At 40.1% G+C, this 21378-nt stretch overlaps 1 protein-coding gene across 2 annotated transcripts; it reads right to left on the bottom strand.

The window, feature by feature from the left end:
- Positions 1–686: 686 nt before the first annotated feature.
- LOC308119029 (sorting nexin-4-like) lies at positions 687–10756 on the bottom strand. Of its 2 annotated transcripts, XM_080478822.1 has the most exons (15): positions 10606–10756; positions 9862–9986; positions 9114–9255; positions 8859–9008; positions 8458–8505; positions 7817–7872; positions 7519–7591; positions 6986–7047; positions 5910–5975; positions 5686–5775; positions 4336–4435; positions 3355–3500; positions 2953–3067; positions 2744–2787; positions 687–2496 (listed from the first exon to the last, which is right to left on the bottom strand). In XM_080478822.1, exons 1-15 carry the CDS (start codon positions 10693–10695, stop codon positions 2487–2489), a joined length of 1317 nt encoding a protein of 438 aa, XP_080334948.1. In that variant the 5' UTR covers positions 10696–10756; the 3' UTR covers positions 687–2486. The 2 variants fall into 2 exon arrangements, with proteins under 2 accessions (XP_080334948.1, XP_080334949.1); XM_080478823.1 differs by lacking the exon at positions 687–2496 and having other exon boundaries at positions 2616–2787.
- Between the last annotated feature and the right edge of the window lie 10622 nt (positions 10757–21378).

The raw sequence follows: 21378 nt of genomic DNA on the forward strand, positions 1-21378 counted from the left end.
CGATTTCAAAACTGAAATGTTTTTACATGGGTGTGTCGACAGGCGGCGACATTCAGTCTTGAATTGGAGGGCACACCTGTGCCCCCTTTTTTTTTTTTTTTTTTTTGGATGTGGATTTCAAAATTAAATCTTGTGCAATATTTAGCCTCAAAAATATGAACTAATATTTGTTGCTTATCAAGAAGCATATCTAAATCTTTTTAAGATTACTATTAACTTTAATTGTACACATAGGCCTATAAATCAAAGTGGAAGGACCTTGTGTAGGTCATTTATATATTGCATGCAAATACAACACTGTGATGAAGTGTAAAGATACAGTATGAGGAGGAAATTGTCCGATTGGCTGATTCTTTATTCTGCAAGAGAGCAAAACCAACCCAAACATCCACGGATCCATCGCCTATCCCTGCTCCTCCAAAGTAGAGTTGCTCCCAGCTGCCTACTGGTGAAGGAAGGAAAGTTTAGATTCACCAATTAGCCTCAAATACATGTGTTCAAACAGTGGGAGGAAACCAGAGTAACCGCATGCACGTGCAGGGAAAAAATGCAAACTCGGCAGATAAAGGACTCAAGCCCAACTTATGAAGAAGTACCAGCAGTGTAAACAAGGGGTCTTGGAAGTGATGGTATGGCCTCCTCAGGTTTGAACTCAATCCCGTCTATTTTCATATGAAGAGACAGAATGATCGGAAAAGATCTATTTTTATTACACAAACACACATGAAAATGTTCCACATTACTCCTTACAAATCAAGATGTTCTTATAACCCACAATTTATTCCAGTGCTTTAATATCACACTGTATTTTAAAGAAATATATATAGTTTAATGCTTCAGATTTTATTTCTATTGTCTATTGCTTAACATCAGTCATGTTCTTCAGAACAATTACACACAACTGACATGCCCACGATGGCGGAAGTAACCCAATATGTCGACGCCGTCAGCCATCACCTGAGTGAAAACAGACACACCCATCTGATTTTCCTACAATCACATGGCGTACAGAGTAGCCTACCATAGGGGCAATGCTCTGTGTTAACTTGACACACACCCAATTTCAACAGTTTGACCTTTAGACTTTGCTTATTTAAGCCTTTTTTTTTTTCTTTCAGCAACAAACACTGACAAAATGGAATATAACCAGCAGGAACAACAAAAGAAGACCCTAAATCACTGCAACACTTTTCATTCCTCTGCATTTTATTTGGCATATAAAAATGCAAATAAACACTTAAAAAAAAAAGTATATTAGTGTCTGAACAAAATGATTAAATTTGACAGATTTATTATAAAAACATACATGAAACTTCAATTTGACAGGATTTGCTGATCACAGCAGAGCATTCAGATGTCTGATTGGTTCAGAAATGTTTTTTGCAGAATTGAAGCAATGAAGACAGAAAAAAACAAGTGCATTCCATCAGTTGTGAACCGCGACGCTCCATCAAGAGTTTCCACAATTTAGTTCATATTTTCTTATTTTCGACACTGACCTGAGGGCTGTTTTAAAGTCACATAGGCGAACGTCACAACATTGAAAGAGGCACTTTGACGAGAAAAAGCAGAGAGCAAACAAAATGAACGTCGGTGCCGACGCTGGAAAAGCTGAGAGCAAAGCCTGGATTTGCATCGCGTTTAAAATGTACAGCTTGGATGATAGGCCATGGCTGTCTCCGAGGGAATAGAAAAATGCATCCACATAGGGCGGGACATAACTGACTACAGTTTAGACATTACTCTCCTCCGAGAGCATAAAACCAATAAAGGAGGTCAGCATTTCTCCACGTGAGCTGTTCCATAAATGCACTTAGGTCCCAGTACTTTGGTCAGATACTGGTCATTAACAATGAAGACTCACGTTGTTCATATGATGTATAGTAACAAACTATGAAAATGAGAAAAAAAAAAAAGTGCAGTGGCTTTATGAAGTGCATTCTTTCTTTGCACAAAACAGCAACATTTTTTTAACAACCTAATACTTTCTGAAACATTTGAGACACTTTGGAATGATGACAGTCTTCAAAATTAATGACGCTCCTAAAAAAAAAATCCTAATTTATGTCAAGTTCTTTTTCTCCAGTCTTTTCTCAGTATTGTCTGTGAAGACCTTACAGTCTGTGACAAATCTGCCTGCGAGAACAACACCTCAGAAATCTTACAGAGGAGCACAGTTTGATTCAGTTTCTTGACCCCATGATGAAGACGTCTGCCCTGTTATGACTAAACCTCCAAGTAACCGCCTGCTGTGTGCGGGGAGAAAAAGGAATAAATATCGGAAGTAAACAGTTTGCACTTGTTCCCATTGTGAAACGAACACACAGCGCTGGTGCTGTCGTGCACGGTCACATGTGAGGATGAACACTGAGGGTTTTTGTGTCGTCTGCTTGAATGATGTTTTCATACACAGAATGTCAAGGGAATGGAAAAGTTAAGGCAACTGAAAGCAAAACAAAGAGACAGATCTGTACATCTACTTTCTTCTACGTGTATCTGAGAGAGAGAGAGAGAGAGAGAGAAAGAGAGAAAGAGAGAGAGAGAGAGAAAAAGAAAAAGTCAGATGAGACAATTATTTTCAGTAGCTTCAATCAAGCAGAGCAAACAGGATGTAGGCAGCATAGGTGGGCTCCCCTCCTTCCACCGCATGGCTTTGGTAGACCAAACAGTCGACGGTCCAAGTCTTTAAAATCTGAGTGACTGTCTGGGTGCAGAGCGTGAGCTGGTTCGGCAAGTGGCTCACATTTTGTTGAAACACTCTTTGGCGTTGGACCACACCTGGATTCCCTGGAAGAGCGGATGAATGGCGGAGAACAGGAGTGACTTTTCCAAATGTAAAAAGACCGGATCTTATGTAAACACAATTAGAAGTTGCATATATTGACGCTTAGAAAAAAGTAAAGTGCGCAAAAACACACACGGACTAAGGAAGCCAAACACAGAAATCCCCACCTTCTTACACATGCTGATTTGCATAATGGCATAGCTGATAAGCGCTTCGCGCAGATCTTTGTCCTTCTGCTCCTTAAAGCGTTCGATGTCATCCCATGCTGTTCGCACAAACTCTCTGATGACACATTCACAAACACACGTTGTTGTTGGTCGTTAATTGTTGCGTGAAAGAGAAAACGAAAAAACAAGGTAGAAGAGGAGCAAACTAATACAATGCAGAACCTGGTTTGTTTCTTATTCATTGACAAGTTGTTTTTTTTTTTTTTAAAAAGACAGATTTCTTTGATTTTCAAAACTAACAAATAAACTTCCAGGTTTACACCTGGTTTTGACTTGAAAGCGAAGCATTTAAACTTTAAAAGGAGAGACTACGGGACCCAAGAAAAGAAAGGTTGGTCTCACTGGCACTCAGTGTTCTTCTCTTTGACCACTTCCTCTCCCTCCCGGATACTCTGCTCAAGGGTGGCCAACCTGCTCTCCCTCTGCTCCTGGCTCTCCTGGCCAAAGAGCTTACTGGTCATTCCCTTTAGGGAAAAGATCCGCACCGTCTGCATTCACACACAAAAACACAAACACACACACATATGAATAAAACATCAATTATCTTGTTCAAAATGACTTCCATAAAGAATCATCTTAGACCATGTACAAGTGCTCATTTAAAGCTATGCACTTTGGATTGTTCACTGGGTTTGTGCAGCAGGTCTCAAAGTGTGGCGGTGGGCCTCCACTGGGGGGCGCCAGAGAGCGGTGGGTGGGGCGTAGCAGCAGGAAATACTGTGATGGTCAGGAGGGGAAGTGTTTTGCCAGCATGGTTTGTTCCTTTTATTTTGTGAGGAGAAATGGGTGGAGGATAAAAGCTAAATGTTTTTAGTTAAAACACATTTTTAGAACTGTAAGTGTAAAAGAAAATTATTAAAATGATAAATTACATTTAGTGTAAAACCACAGCAGTCAGGACAGTTCAAGACTAAATATGAATGTCTTCACCCACAGTGCCAAAACTAGCATTTGAGGTTAATAAGTGACTTTCATAGGTGTGAGTTCTTCCTGTTTGTCCTGTGACAGACTGCAGACTTGTTATAAATATATATATATATATTTTTTTAAATATAACCGTTACACTGGCATTACCCGATGTCTGCTGCGATTGGCTTCAGCGCCATGTGACTCTGAACGGGATAATTCAGTACAGAACATTAAACAGCAATTAAATGGTAAATGGATTTCACTTATAAAGCACTTCCACTGGTTCAATCCCTCCACTGGGAACAATTTGGGCTTTAGTATCTTGCTTAAAGACACTTTGACATATGGAGAGAAGGAGGATAATTGAACCTGCAACCTTCTGAGAGCGAGAGAGAGCTCGTCATTGTGTTTTACCCCAGTTTCCAGCTCTTCTTTTTGTTGTTTCTTATTGGCGAGGTCCTGAGCTGCCATCTCCAGCTCATACTGGATCAAGTCATGTTTCCGGCAAACCGACCTGAATTCACACACGTACACACAGATCGAGAGGAATTTTCAACCTGGATCAAGATTGAAAGTCAACATACTGCAGAAAACATCCTGTTACATCGGATTACATCCTTATGTGCAATATTGCTATATTGCACATAAGGATGTGCAACATTGCTATATGGTTCATATTTGTCCATAAGAAAATATAGTTCCCAATAGATGCGCATACACTTCATCGAGTGTAAGCCTCAGGGGTGCGCGTCTATTGGAAACATGCATAGTTTTAGGCAGCGAGCCATCTAACCGTCATTCGGAGGGTCAATTTTCGAAAAATTTATTATGCAGAGCTTGCTCAAATGCGTCTAAAATATGTGCACTGTAGAACATTGGACGAGTGGACCCGATAAGAGCGGACACCCTCTACTGAGCAGACAAATCGTCATACGCAGAGAGGATTAAACTGTCAGCACACGTTAATGAGCGGATAGTCTGCACGCAGTGCCATCTTGATCTGGGACTAAGATTCATTATCACTTTAAACCAGGGAGTTAAACATAAGGCCCGTGGGCCAAAACTGGCCAGCAAAAGTCTTCAATCCAGCCCCACAAACCACCAAGGAAGGTGGTTATCAGGATTTATAGGAATTTTTTTGTTTTGACATTTCTCTGTATTTTGCACTAGAATGTTTCGTTAAAATTTGCTTCATGTTAGGATTGTAGTCATTTTCAATACAAACTGATCCTAAAAAAGTATAGACCATTTCATCATGTACACTGCACACCACAACAAAGCAAAACTTTCATGAGTAAATTTAAAGGTTATTATGGCAATATTTTACCAGTCGGTGCCACGCAAGATGAAACTGGGCTGTGTGTGGTCCCTGTGGGATAATTTATTTTTGTATATATTGCACACACACGCCTTTATATTGGTTCATTTATGTGCTTTTATATACGTTTCTTCCATAACATAGTTGGTGTTTGATTTGTTGGTCCTACAATTTACCACATGTTACAATGTAGTATTTACTAGTCCGCAATGCATTAGAATGCAGCTTTTAAGGTCTATTTATATTTAAATCAAATTCTTTCCAGGGGACGCCCCCAATTAGTGAAGTTTGTTCTTTCTTTGCATGCCTCACATCTTTGGAAAAGGGGGGGTGCTTTTCTATTAGGTGGTGCTCTTCTATTGGGAACTTTATGGTATTTTGAATAATAGATAGAATTGGCACCCTTGGTAAGATTCTTTAATTAAAACATTAACCAGGTAAATTACCTGACAGCGTCAGTGTAAAAGAGGTATTCCTTCAGTTGGTCTGCATAGTGCTCCTCCTCCTCCAAAATGTCATCTATTGAAGCGGCGTACCTGGACAGGCACACAGAAAGTCACATTAATGCCAAACAATCATTAATTGCCTTATTTGTTCAGGAGACAAGGGTAAAGCATGAGTACGAGTGTAGGGTTGAAGAGTAGTTTTACTAAATCTAAACTCAACCTACGTATCCATGTGGTGGCCAGCGCTCTGCAATCCATCTCCCATCTCTTTTTCTATCGCACTCCACTCACTGCAAACATAAAAATACAGGAATTAAAAACTTCCAGCCTAGAAACTCTCATACACACCATATCATAACAAAAACAGGATTTTCGCACGTTAAACAAAACAGGACAAAACACGGCATCTCCAAAAGTGATGTAATGTATTAATACTTGTTTTTTTTTCCAGCTGAAGTTAAAGTGACAAAAAATATGAGGTGGCTTAATAGGATGGAGGACATGCAGCAGATACGGTTTTATTTCCCATGTTGGCTTGTTAAAAGTACAATGTGAGCCATTCCTTCAATTTAAAAAAAAAACCTAAGCCCATAAAAGAAAATAGTAATAAATCCACAGGGGCAAGGCAGCGCTTCATATTCTGGCCTCACAGCGTGGCTTCAGTCCAGACTTTATGTGTGTGGGCTGCATGTTCTCCCTGTGGGTTTTCTAAAGGAACTTCCTTTCAGTCCAAACACACGTTTCAGGATATTGGAATCTCTTTTTGGAGAAATAAGTTAATTATTTATTAAAGATTTTACTTCTGTGTATCAATGTTTGGCAGCATTATAAAACCCTCACAGTGGTGTAGTGGTTAGAAAAACATTCTTATAGGAATAATGTCATAGGTTTGATTTCTGGCCTTTCTGTGTGGGATTTGCATGTTGTCCATACGTTCAGGTGAATTAGGGTGATCTGGTTTCCTTCCACGGTCCAAAAACATGAATGTGAATTTAATTACTAATCCTAAATTACCCATAGGTATGAATGTGAGTGTGTTAATGTCTGTGTCCGTTTGTCAACCTGCCTAGTGTCTTCACCCATAGGGAGCTGGAATCAGCCCCAGCAAACTGTGGCCTGAAGTTGGATAAAATGGTGTAGAAGAAGGATGGGTGCGTTCCATTTGTTCAAAAATACAGTGACTCAGTACTGTCGATTAATGCGCAATGGCTGTATGAGCTGCATAACGTTCAATTAAGATGTATTCTTGTGGATTGAATGAAAGGTGCGAGCTCATTGAAGGCAAAGCGGCGTTTCTCACCTGAAAACCCTGCCGTAGTTACCGTGGACCTTGTAAACGCCGTAGAGTCTGTCTGCCACTCGCTAAAAAAAAGAAAAAGCAAACAAATCAATCATCCACAACACACACTGGCTTCTAAATTAAATGCCCCGCTGTTTAGAGCCCCTCAGGTGATACATCTGATATGAACGTTTCCTCAAAACAATTTTCACCTCATGCGAGAAGCGTCCAATCCTTTTTATTTACACTGACAATCAACCGACACAGCATTCTGATATTATCTCTCTGTCATTTCTAGATGGCACAATACATATATAAAAATGTGAGCAGACTGTTAGGTGTTTGCAAAGAAGGAGAATGATAAAGCAAGTAAAAAAAAAAAAAAAAAAAAAAAAAAAAAAAAAAAATAGCAAGCTACACAAAGGCGTTTTGTGTCTTTAAAAGAAGAAGTAATTAGAAACAGATGCTTCTGTTATGCAAAACGCCATGCAAAAACAATCTAATCAATCCTTAGAATAAAATGTAAATGTGTATGGACACACAGGAAAACTCACCGCTCGCACCCTGAGTAACTGGGAGATGACAGTGTTCAGCTCATCACTGTACTGTTTCAGTGCTGTGAATCGCCTGGAGAAAAACAACAAATTTACAAATCTTCCAGTCACATATGTGCATCACTCATACTGGGCATTTGTTTTTCTGTTTAATGTGGTTGTACATTGATTTGAGGTAAATATAAATATCCCCACGTTTTAAAATCTACAGTCATATTTTATTTTGTCGAGACAAAAAGCTCAAAAATAACTGATCACCTTGAATTGTCCAATGAAACAACATCTGTTTTGCACTTACTTGTCAGGGTTTTTCACTCTGAACATGGCACTCAAAGACTTTAATCTGGAGTCAGCCTGGTATAGGGGGATAAAAAGGTCAATATCTTCATTATGACATCAAAGAAAGTTCATAATACAGGAACATTTATGAAGCACTGCTTCTGACAATCAATCTGATAACATAAAACAAGTCCGATGTGCTCGGTAGCATTAATATCCTGAGTGAATATTAACGTTGTTGGAAAACAATTTGAGGATTTTTTTTTATTGTCAATTTCCTATTCGTCTGTGGCACAGCCGCAGTTGCACGGCGTCTTTGCCGTCCGCACCTCAAAGCCGAGCCGGGCTTTTAGAATTCCCCCGCTCTGGGACCCGTGTTAAAAGAAAAACAATTTTCGGGCTCCAAACACGTTGCCCAGTGTGGCTGATCGGCCAAAAACGGTGCCTTTACACCGTGTACTGTTCACAGGACTGGACCGTGCACCTTACCCCCTACACCCCCCACCCCCCTTCTTGCACTATATTCTGCCCTTTTTAACTGCTGCACTGTCACTGGAGTTGTTTTTAATCTCACTGTACCTGTACAAGTGACAATAAAAGGCATTCTATTCTATTCTATTCCTTTACGTGAAACGGTGTTCTCATGTGGCCGACACCTACCTTGTCTTGAAAACCCGTCTCCAGAACTGCCTCTCTCCACCCCTTTTCCTGGGGACAAATGATGGACAAACAGGAATGTCAACATCAATGTGTACAAAAAAAAAAAAAAAAAAAAAGGTGACACTTAGAAAACACAAAAAGAAGCTGAGCTCCAGTGAAATGTACTAAAGGCGAAGATCAATGCAAAGAAGACAACTGCACCAACAGTTTCTACTTGACAAGAATAACAAGCTGTTTGTCATTGTTCCAGCTTGTTTGTCTGAATTCTCGCCTTGTTTGTTTTCTCTGGTGCAATCCCACACCGAGTGTAAAATCTGTCATAACGTGGATGTACATATATTCTGCTGCGTATAGCAGGAAACTTCAAAGAGGCAATATGTGACACTTGTATGCCGGCTCACCTCCGTGAGAAAGAGGAAGAAAATTTTGTCGTTGGAAAGGACGGGATGTGACGCAACACGCAGCAGGAAGTTTTCCAGGCCGACTCTCCGTCGCTCAACAAAGTCGGGGTCCAGGTTGTCCGCTGAGAGCTTGTGCCACACAAACTCAGCCTTAATGAGACGGCGATAAAGAAGACAAGTTTGTCTACAGTAAAAACATAATTAAATCAATATATTGGTTTTTAAGCATTCATCCAATGCATTTCTGTTACTCACCCTTTTCTCCGGCAGTGGAGGGACAATGGTGTATGGATAGGTGACCAAGAGGTACGTTCTGAGCAGCTCAAACTCACTGTAGCGTCGCCACAAAGTGTCGGGTGCAGCTGGTGTTCCTCCCTCTGGGACTGTTTCAGCTGGTCTGCGTATAGAAAGATGAAAACAAGACAATATTTTATAGGTTTCACAGGAAAATAGTGCTCATATTCAAAGCAGATGGAGGCCCAAGAGCAGCAGTAACGTCCTAAATCTGAATTATACAATGTCAGTGTCAAAGAATGTGTCAGAAAAGACAATCAGGCAAAAGGCAGACAAGAACTGAGAAAGCTGTTCCGAGTGCCAGCTGAATGAATAGACGGTTTCATCTGAGAAGTCTAAAATGTAATGCAATGATTCATGCAAGCTATTCTGCTCCTTGACCTTGCTTCATGTGATGAGGTTTTATTATGTTAAGTGTCTGCCAAGTGACTGACTGCCTTCAATTGTCTGTATGCAGAAAGTGGCTGCAGGTCAAGGTTAAGAGCACAATAAATACAAAAGCCACTTTTCTTTTAGTGCAAACAGCAGCATCTGCACCTGAAATTGAATCCTTTTTTTTTTTTTTGCAAACACAAGAACTAATAATTACCGTAAGCTGATTCAACTAAACTGTAGAAGAAAAAATACAAATGTGTGTAAGTGGTCTCATTCCTTTAGTTTCCCTGTGACACCACATTCAGTAATCTATGTGGGGGAACGAGGACCTCACCGTGTTTCGATGAGGTAGACCGTGTACGTTTCTTGCATATTAACCGTGTTCTTCCCCGTTCTCTTCTCTGCCTCTGCCACATTTATCTCCATTTTTCGCAACAGAGCGGTCCCTTTTTCCATCATCTGAGAAGATCAGAGTGAACACTAAGGATGAGACAGAACTCGAGGAGAAAGAATCAGTATTAGGTGGTAAACAGAGATTATATTCCAGTTTAAGGGACAAGATGAATGAACAGTTCACCACTGACGCCTGCTTCGTCACTGAAGACACACGAGCGGGTCATAAACACACTTCAAGTACCAGTTAAAATCAGAGAAAATCATTACCAACAATATCTATACTACGTCTCTTCTCATAACCCGTAACGCCGATTGTTTACAAAACGGCAGCAGGACTGACGAAACTTTACAGGAAACAACATTTGGCTTTAGCTTCAGGAGTTGCTAACTAGCTGGCTAATGTTTGGACTAAAGTTTGCAAAGTAGTTTCAACAGTAATAACGACAAATACTTTGGCTCATCTCCCCTTTTTCAGCCTTAAATCTCAGGCCCTGCGGGCACGTTTAACAAGTCCCAGCAAGTATCATAAAACTACGACAGCTTTTGCAAAACAGCTAAAAGTCTCCGTGTTGCTATCTGTGGCCAGACGTTCACCCCGCTGACGTGAGGCCGACATTAGGGCCGTTTCTACCGCCGAAACAAGCCTCGAGACAGTCAAACATGTCTCCCGCGCGACATGTACCGTGTTTATGATGTTGTTTTCTGATTCCGCAGAGGTGAGATCGGTGTTACCGATCACTGCCACTTCTTCGCCACTTCCAGAGTCTGCCATAGTTCCTTCGAGCGTGTGAGAGAGAGAGAGTGTGTGTGTGTGTGTGTGTGTGTGTGTGTGTGTGTGTGTGTGTGTGTGTGTGGATATGTATGTGTGTGTGAGCAGTGAGAGGAGTGATGTCAGCTGAGCGGAGGACGGCACTCTGCGCATGCGCCAAACAGGCTGCAGACGCAAACAGCTGGAACCAGCACACGCAGATGTAAAATGATTAAAATCACTAATATTAAAATAAAATAATTAATAATTAATACAAAATCTGAATAAAATGAAGTCAAATAAAGTTAAATAAATTTAAAAATGAACTTCAAGCCCATGTGTGGATAATAGGGGTAAATCGCAATATCTGGAGAAAAACCCATACCCACACAGGGAGACCATGCAAACTCGAAATAGAAAGATTCTAAAAGAAGATTTTCTAATAGGCTATATATATTTCTGAATTTAGTAGTTATGCATATATCTAAATACATGTACAGATGCCTAATCTGAAAGGGGTGACAAAGAAGATAATTTATTAAGTCCAATTCATTGTCTATCCTGCTTTATCCAACCCAGGGTGGTGAGCTCTGATCCCAGCTGGATGAGGGTCAAGGAGTGTACAACCTGGACCAGTCACAGCCCGTCACAGAGCAAACAGCGAGACAATCATACCTGTGCACATTCACACCTGTGCTCTGGTTTTAGTCACCAATGAACTTTGAACACATTATCAATTGACCTCATGTGAATGTTTTTGGACTGTGGAAGGAAACCAGAGTACCTGGAGGAAACCCACGCCTCGAGTATATGCAAACTCCACAGACAGGGCCATTTGCATTATGTTGTGCGAGCCCTCATCACCGCTCTATCTTACATGTCATAGAAACTAAAAATGCAGTAGCCTATCTATCGTTTTTACTGAGAACAGATGGTTTTCTTTTTAACAGGAAGCCAAAATTATAAATTTTGTAGCGTTTTCTGTTGTTTTTTTTTTTAATTCACATGCAATACGAATAGATAAAAACAAATCGTTGTTGTTTTTCAATGATGTTATGTTCTTGTCTTTAAATAAGATGTACCTGTCGTCCAATTTTGACTGAAGTTTGCCCCTGGGTCAACAATAGCTCTTGACACAACGCAAAAGTTATAGAATGAATGGGATTGTCCGTCACACTGATGCACATTTAAAGCAGCACAGCAAACCATGGTAAAAATAAATAAATAAAAAAAGCTCATGAAGCGATGCTTCTCTCCATTGAACTCATTACCCCGGACGAGCACGAGGTTGAACTTACACACTTTTCTTTGTCAAGACTGACATCTGCTGGTGAGATTGTGATCAGGCATAACATTTCCAATTATTTTACCCCCAAGTGCTTCCTTTTAGGTTTGATTTCGCTCCTTTTGGGAGGCATATTGACCGTACAAATGTACACGATAATAATTTTCAATATGCTTCCCTCTATGCATTAATATTTACTTATCATATCATGAAATATTAACTACATAATACAATAGCTGACAGTCTGCTTTAGCAATGGTCCCAGAGGAAGGTACAAACATTATGATACATGTTCAATTGGCACGTGAGTGAATGGTGGCTTTTGCAATACTAGCTTTATTATTTGAGGTGGTGGTGGTGGTGGTGGTAGTAGTTGGTTGAGCAACTAAAATGTGAAATAGATAGCATGCACAATGAATTTCCTCAATGTGGTGATATCATTTAGTCTTTCTCCTATTTTGTAGATGGTTGTGGGCTCAGATCTAAATGAGAGGGATGCGGTAGGCCTCAGGCTAGTAAACAGCGCAGAAACACGGCCTTTTAGTTCCTGTGGTCACACTGTTGTGCAGTGTTTAATGTTTAAAGGGAAGGGTGGAGCAGCATTCAGTAAGGAAGCATTTTATACAGATCCCACTGGGCATGGAGTGGGGTGTTGGAGTGTTTTGGGATGTGGGCGGAAAAAAAGGGGAAGAACCATAATGTGAAGAAATCTGACACACACATACATTCACACACATACAAAAAAGATTGTGAATAAATGTGAGATATTGAATAGCACAGGGGCACCTGGCAGGGATGGACTCATGGATGGATGTGGTTTCAGGCTGCAGCGTGTCAGGAAACCCAAAGCTTACACTCTGACCAGCCGTTGTCGCAGCAACAGCATAGTTACAATTCTTTCCTGCCTCAGACCTCAAACCAGCCACCACCATTTCCTGTCCGCACACATGTGCACACATTCAGACATGCATGGACACATTCACCTCCAGTCCTATATGGGTGACTATAATTGGTCATTTGACAACTCAGTCAAGAGCCCCTGCTGGTGTACTTGAACAATAAGCTACAAATAGGACCGGCACAGTGTATGATTGCATGTCTGTTTGTTTTATAGCATGTTTATATTTGGTATATAAAACAAGCAGTCATTATATGTACAGATGAAATGATAATCATGCAAACATCCATTAACCCTACTGTCGCCTTCCTGATCATATCTGACCTGAAAATGACATGGATTATTCCATATTTTGGAAGTCAAATGATATATACGTTTTGTTTATGTATGTCTTATAAGATATCTACAGTGTTATTATTCGTTGCTATCAAAAGAAGTTAAGTGGATTCACCACAGTATTGTGACTATACCACCACTTATCCCAGCATTTAACATGTTATAAACTTGGGTACCACTAATCTCAATGATAATCACATTTATTCCAATTTTTACCTTTTTTTCCATTCAAAAATTAGACAAAATAATGTTTAAATGAACTTTATCATACAATATATTATATCAAAAAAAAAAGTCAATGTATTGGAAACAAGTTCACTGCGATGGTGAGGCAAAGGGAAATAAAATCAACTTGACTGGGTTATCATGCAATATTTCTCAATTTTAAAGCAGTCGTTAAAAAAGGCAATGTTTATTTGATCCGGTAGGACAATAGAATAGAATAGAATAGAATTGAATTGAATAGAATTGAATAGTCCTTTATTGTTTCAACAATAGGTGCGTAGTGAATATGAAGACAGAAGAGTTCAATTAAGAATAACAATTTTGACTTGAAATTATGTCTTTTTTAGGATTTGAGAAGCATCTCTTAAAATATTTCTGAGTTCAGCTGGTTATTTTGCCATTATTGACTGTTATATAATATATATGCATATTTATCATCTTTATCTGTATCATCCTAGGGAGTCTGAAGGTTCAGCGAATTATCTGAGCTGTTGTTGTGGTCTTCTGGACGGAGGCTTCAGATGTGGTTCCTGGGATCTGCTGCAGGTCACGCTCATTCTCCCTGGGTCACCGGCCCGACTGCTCCCACTATTATGGGAACTACGTCAGCTTTTACCCTCCACACCTGTTCCAGCTGTTCCATCGCCCCTTGGTACTTCTCAACCTTTTTATATTCTTTCTTTCTGACGCTGCTGTCAGCTGGTACTGCCACATCTGTCACTATTGCCCTCTTCTGTTTGTCAACCACCACAATGTCCGGTTGGTTAGCCGGCAGCCGCTTGTCAGTCTGGAAGCTGAAGTCCCACAGGATCTTGGCCCTGTGGTTCTCAACTGCCTTCAGGGGGACGTCCCACCGGGATTTAAGTTCTTTGAATACAAACTGGGTACAGATGTTTCTGTTTACTATCCAAGCTACTTTGTCGTGTCTCTCCATATACGCGGATCCTGCTTGTATATGACACCCTTCTGTGATGTGGTGAACCATCTCTGGAGCATCATTGCCCTGCCTGCATCTTGGATTTGATCTACAATGGTAGACCATTGACCATTGCCTATACAGCCCATGTGGTCAGTGCCTGTTCTTGTGCTGCCATGATTACTGCCTCCGTGTTGTGCTCTGTGTCAGTCCAGCATTCCCTAGTCATTGGTAGGTCTTCTTGATATCAGCCACTTATTTCACCTTAAATATTCCATCTATTCCTCCTCAGTATCTTCATCCCACTTAGAGGCACAGGGAACTGGAGCCAATCACAGTTATGGGGAAGGCTGGGTGTGAATGCGCAGGTCGCCATTACTGGATAATCACACACAAACACAATAACTCAGCTGAAAATTAATATACCAAGCATGGGTTTGAAGTGTGACAGGAAGCAGTGTAGCTGAAGAAAACTCAGACACAGGGAGAACATGCAAGCTCTCCACTCACAGATCCTGCCCTTCTGATGTGAACCAGCAACCTTCTTGCTTTGAGCAGTTCCTGCAGCATCACCATGAAACCTGTTTGTATGCTGTGCTTTTCGTTTGTAAATTGATTTCTGTTACGTTGACATTTAACCAATGAACAGCAGAGGGTAGTAAACACCAAAAAAAAAGCTCTTCTACATGAATCAGTTTGTGAATCAGTATTCAGAAACATTAAATACTGAGACAGCAGTCATTACAAAGTACTAAGAATTGCTTGTTAATTATGTGATGTCAAGCCAAAAAAAGTATGACATACTGCACATTAAAGAATCCTAAAAATTAACGCAGCTTTATGCAAGTGTATACTGCTTCATCCAACTTAGTATGAACATGCAGGCAGGGTACACCCTGGGCACCCTAGAGATGTCACCAGTCCATCACAGGGAGACAGAGAGAGACAGACACACTGTGTGTTGCCTAATATGATCTGAAATTGATGATGAAGAGATAGATCCTTTCAAGCCTTTGTTTGTTTTTTCTGTAATTTACTGAAAAAAGCTTCCATGTCACTACACTAAAGTGCATTTATTATAGTTTTTCTTACCCGACTTGGATAGAGGCGAAATAGTGGTGGGGTGGTAACTCAAATCCATTACTTTGAGTCCAGCTTGGATCATGAGGATCTTGAAGTTTGATTTTCACTTTAAATACTATCTTTTGGTCATTCATCTTACTATGTAAAGTTTGTGTGTGTGTGTGTGTGTGTGTTTAAATCTTTATTTTCTCCTTTATTGCTCTTCTCTGGGGTTTCCACAATGAATCATGTGATCTGCATGTTACATTTTGTTTTAAGTTTTGAAATTTTATTGTGAATGTTCTTCCTGATACAACCTGAACAGTTGCGGATTTTAGGTAATATACAGTTTCTTACACAGATTGTGTAACATTTATCTTTCTGATTTACATTTTAATATTGCTGAGGTCGATTTTCAGATAAATGAAACAGACAATTTCATCCTTTTATCTAACTGAATGGTCATTCAATTTACTTCATTTGTGTTTTGGTGTGTAATGATTTTGAAATAACCCTTGCTTTAGTTATCTGACACACATACACATTTATGTGTTCTCTGGTTCGAAGTTGTATTTTATAAGCAGCTTTATTTACATTCATGTGTTCTAGCCAGGTTAGTCAAAAGAAACATGCTTTTGTAATCGCTGCCCTTAATTTTTCTTTCCATCCTCCTTCTATTCAAGCCCTTTATATTGGTAGAAAACCCATGCGGTGTGTCCAGTAGATCTGTATTTGAGTGTTTGAGAGATGTAACGTAACGTAATGTAATGTACTATGAACAGGTCGTCAGTCCATCTCAAGCCACACACAGAGAGACAGGCAAGCACACACATTCACTTTCACATCCACAGACAAATTAGAGTGCAAAAAAAAAAGAAAAGAAAAAAAAAGAATAACTGAATAACTGGAGACAGCTTACTCAAGCATATGAAGAATATGCAGTCTCCTCAAAGAAAGGCCCAGTCGGACACAAATCTACAACATTTTCACCGTGAGACAGTACTGACCTCTACACCACTGTGCGACCTTTTCCCAACATCCTAGATTCATTTTTATCTTCACAAATTTGTCTAGTCCATCAGTAAGTTAGTTTAAATATCTCTTGCTCTGCAAACATTCAAACACTTATACTAAAAAAATTATTTACTCACTTCTCTAAAGTCCTTTCCTTTCCTTTCTCTCATCTATCATTTGATTTCATTTGAAAGTTTATTTCGGATATGTGAAAACAACCCCCCAAAAAATTGCTCAAAATAAAATAAAAACTCAAACAAACAAACACAACAGAGCAAAGCAAGCAAAAAAAAAAAAGAATTAACAAATAAGTCACGAGATAAATAACGGTCATCAATCTGTTGACAAATTAAGACATGCAAGTCTCATTGAGTACTTCTCTGCATGACTGCCACTGCTTTCCAGCAAGTCTACAAATGCTTGTGTACGCATTTGCTGTTGATGTCTCACACACACATATGCAAACGCACATGCAGAGTGTGAGCAATGCAGTATAATAAGCAGCGTGGCAGCAGTGTGGTCAACATTGCCCCATGTGCAATCGTTGAGAAGCCACATGAAGGCTTCTGGGTATTAAAGGACAAGCCTTGGTTGGCTGGGAGGGAATCTGTCATGCAACAAGAAAACTGTGTTTTTCACCCATTTCCCCTCTTTCAAGTCTTCTCAGTCCGTTTTTTTTTAGTCTTCTTTCCAACTTCTTTCTTTTTTCCAATTTCTTTCCCTCTTGCTTCCCAATTTTTTCTCTTTCTTCATTTCTTTCATTCTGTGGTATATTAGACTCAGTTGTAACACTCTCCAGCCTAAAATGCTCAGACCACTGGAATGTTCCGTCAAAGAGGTGGGCGGACCTGGGGGGCGGGACAGACCAACATAACCAATTAAGGAGGAGATTGAGGTAAGACGGACAGCTTCTAAATGGTGTAATAACAACCTACTAAAATGTAATTACAATGCAATAGCAATAGACACTTCTAATGACAGGATGTATATGCCAACGTGATTTCCTAATCATGGCCTTGGCATAATGGGTGACTGTTAACATGGCGTGGAGATTATAGAGAGGTGTCTGAATGCAGAAATCTAACCACATGGACTTGTAACTATGTTGAAGGGCATGATGGCCACTGAGAAGTTCTGCCAGGTGTTGATCAGACCAAGTTGCAGGGAAAGGTACAAAGTATTTTTCTGATGTATGATTTAGTGAGTGACAGGAGAAGTAAACGGTTCTCTTAGGAATTAATTGCAGCTCATCCATTGAGTGACCTTTCAGTGCATCTGCTTATCTATTCGGGTCTTTTCTTTGAGAAACAACAACCCTTTTGGCAACTGATTCAATATTTCATGTTTGGTTTCACATCTTACTCTGTTTTTCTCACAGTACACATGTCCATCAATGTCTGTCCATCTGTGGGTCTCCATCCATCCATCCATCCATCCATCCATCCATCCATCCATCCATCCATCCATCCATCCATCCATCCATCCATCCATCCATCCATCCATCCATCTGTCCATCCGTCCATCCGTCCATCCGTCCATCCATCCATCCATCTCCAACAAGAGGAGTGGATCGTGGCGTCCATTATTACAGAGCATCCCAGAATAGAGTCTAGTTTTATTACAAGTCCCTCTGGTCGTCGTGGCTACCCAAATTACAGGCCAGCCTTCTCACACATAAAAAAAGTTGCGCTGCCGAAAACCAGCCACCTCAATAAAGGATGGATTAGAAAATCCTTTGCTTTTTTCCCTTCCTTTCCTTTTTGAAAGGTTTTCTGTACATTTTTTTTCCCTCTGGTGTTTTGTTTTATGTTGGGGTGCAGCGGTCTTCTTCAGTGGTTCTGCTCCCCGACCCTGCGGCGGGAAAATACGCTCACTTGTGGGTTTCTGGGAAGGCAGTGGTGGACGAAACATCTGCTTGGAGCAAAATGTATGTAAGTGTGTATGTGTATGAGAGTGGGGAGTAGGAGAGTATGTGCATGTGGGGACACAGCCCTGGTATTTTGTTCAAGTTTTCAAATCTGTGAACCGATAGCAAAATAGTGAGAATTAATTCCAAGATCTGCAGTACACCTTGTACTGCAAGTGCAGTGTGAAGTATGAGTGTTGGGTATTTGGCTATCTACTGAAACATCACAACAACTATAGCGTTTCTTCAAGTTTGAGTCCCCAGGATAAATAGCTCTGGATTTAAAGAATAGAACTCAGGCTTGTATCAGTTTAATCAACTAATATGAGTAAAATTAGTTGTTTTGAAATTCTTAAAATGTGAACTTCGAATTGCTGCACCTTGAATCAAGTCCTGAATGAAATGAATAAGGCTGGCACAGGTTTGTACAACCAGGCAAGTACCAGTCAATTAATAGAGATCTTGTAAAACTGATACATTACTGATACTGATACTGATCCTGCTTCAAACATTTAGATGAATTCCACGATTGAAGGAAAAGTAGGGAATTTTAAGTGCGCAAATTTGTTTTATTGATAAAACAACGATATGATTTAGTTACGTTCAGTGTCATATTGTGAATCGTGTATAAAACAGGATTCAGACTTACTTAACTGGCTTATAGATTTCTCAGAAAATCCCAACAAAAACTGTTAAGAAGTTATTTTGTCTGCTAAATAAGTAATACTGTTAGTTTCCCCACAAGAAAGTGCTCTGTCAAAAAGGAAACTCTGGCTTTCTACTAGTTTAACATTGTACTTGGCCTGGATAATATCTCAGTGAATTTTAACATATTACAACCAGCTTTGTTGTGTACAGACACACTTAGTACTGCCTACCTGGTGTAATCAGCAATGATGTAGTCATCTTCATGGAAACAGGCTGTGGTCATATCTTGGGAGAGAATGATTACAGACATTCAAAGGAGGAAATTAAAGCCAGAGACCAGAACTTTTTGATGGATAGGAAAGCGATGTGGGGGTTGGTAAGATCTATCACCGATAAAAGGGTATGTTTTTGGCAGTTTCTTTCACATCCTCGGCCTTTTAAACCAAAATGAGAAATATAGCGTGTGATGCGAGCTCATTAAACAATATGAGGAGTCTTTATCATGTGGCAACCCACCGGAAATAAGGGCTGCGACCCATCTTGGGTTCCGACCCATCGTTAAGAAGCCAGGGTTTTACGGGAAGTGTGAATGTGGTGTGCGATGAAAGGATGGGATGAGGTGTGTGCGTGTGTGTGCGTGTGTGTGTGTGTGTGTGTGTGTGTGTGTGTGTGTGTGTGTGTGTGTGTGTGTGTGTGTGTGTGTGTGTGTGTGTGTGTCTGCAGTGCACGCTATTATTATGTTGCTGTGGTTGTAATGATGTAAGATACTTGCAAGGGAGTAAACAAGGGCAGCACGCTATCTAAAAAACAACATATTTTTCGATGCGTCTCAGCTGATTAGGAAAACTGTATTCAACAGTGAAAACTGAAATTATATATATGATCAGTAGATCAATAAATATTTGTACATTGCCACAATTTTGGCATTTCTGCTCTGTTTACCAATCGATGACTTTTCATAAAAACAAGTAAGATGGTTATCGCTCATCCTTTTCAGTTGTGTACAGATAATCTTTAGGTACATTAAGAAATGAAATACCCACATGCCTTCAACGAGCTCTGTGTTATGGTGTATTCTACAGTATATACAGAATGCACCATACACTTTGTGACATTTCTCATGGCTTAACAACACCAAGTTAAGGGATGTGAATTATTGAAAAAGACTGCCATGGAAACACCGGAATTCAAAATGTTTCACAACTTTAACACTTCAGGCAGTTAATACCACAGCCACTCATTTATAACTTAAGTGAAATTCAAGGAAATGGGTGTCTCAAAATGTCTTGGAGGATTACGTTAAGCCTGAGTTAATTTACTTGAGGATATGCCGTTAGCTTTTATATGTCGGTGGCATGTGTCAAACAGTGACGTGTGTTGAGGTCCGTGGCAAGTGAGGCATAAACACTTGTACACAGTCAAACACACTCAAAACACATGAAAGTACAAACTGCAGTCTGCATGGGACTGTGCTCAGCACTGCCCCCTGTACTGACACATGGATAGGGATAGGTCATTTAACTACCATAAATGTAATTTATACCATTGTTTTATATGTTTTCATATGTGTGTTTTAGCATTTTTTTATGGGATTTATTTTGGGAAATATTGTTTAATCTGGGAACCAATCTCATATAGAAAGGGATCTTCGATATCTGCTGCAGATAAGATACTTTAAAATCACACAGTCGGCCAGAAGACTGACAATGTGTAGCAACCGATGATTTTTAACTTTGTTTGCATAAAAGAAAAACATTTATTTACCAACGTTTTCTAAGATTGTGGTTATATGCAGCCAGTGAAGTGATTAATGCCTGTGTGATATATTACTTTGTACATTGTTGTGACATTTTCTGTTGTATGAATGTTCTGGTTTGTGTCCAAGGGGAGCTGAGGGGAGCCAGAGCTCAGAGTCGCCTCACTCTGATTGTATCCTCACTAAAGAACAGGACACTGATATCACTGTCGAAAGCGTCACAGTGCTCTGAGGAAGCGAGTCGGTACAAATTTGTGTCACCCGTTAGAGATCCTACCTGCCAATTATGCTGTGCCCCATGAATAAATCAATGTACACTCTGCTTCTTCAACAGGCAAATGTCTGACCATCTATTGCCAAAGTGTAAAACGTTTTTGCAATGTCTACATGGAGAGTGTATCACATGCACCATTCTGTGCTCCCCACATACTCCAGTGAAGTGTGCTGATACAGTGATACAGTCAGCAGCTCACCGTCCTTCCCTGGACCACATTTAAAAGACACTACTGTCCGTTGAGAAAATCACACACAACCTGCTGTTCGGAAGATGCTCTGAATCAAATAGACCAGTGTTTCCCAAACTTTTTTTCTGGTGACCCGGTTTATGAAAATGACAAAACCATCGCAACACAAATCACAATAGGTCTCGTATATAAATTGT

The sequence above is a fragment of the Lipophrys pholis genome, assembly GCF_963383615.2.
Source record: "Lipophrys pholis genome assembly, chromosome: 13".
Lineage (NCBI taxonomy): Eukaryota > Metazoa > Chordata > Actinopteri > Blenniiformes > Blenniidae > Lipophrys > Lipophrys pholis.

Excerpts from the sequence above, each read along its gene's own strand:
- LOC308119029 (XM_080478822.1), bottom strand. The coding sequence starts at position 10,695 with ATGGCAGACTCTGGAAGTGGCGAAGAAGTGGCAGTGATCGGTAACACC. Across the intron at positions 9,987-10,605 it reads AAAACAACATCATAAACACG|ATGATGGAAAAAGGGACCGC; the intron begins GTACATGTCGCG and ends TGATCTTCTCAG. Across the intron at positions 9,256-9,861 it reads GTCTACCTCATCGAAACACG|ACCAGCTGAAACAGTCCCAG; the intron begins GTGAGGTCCTCG and ends TTCTATACGCAG.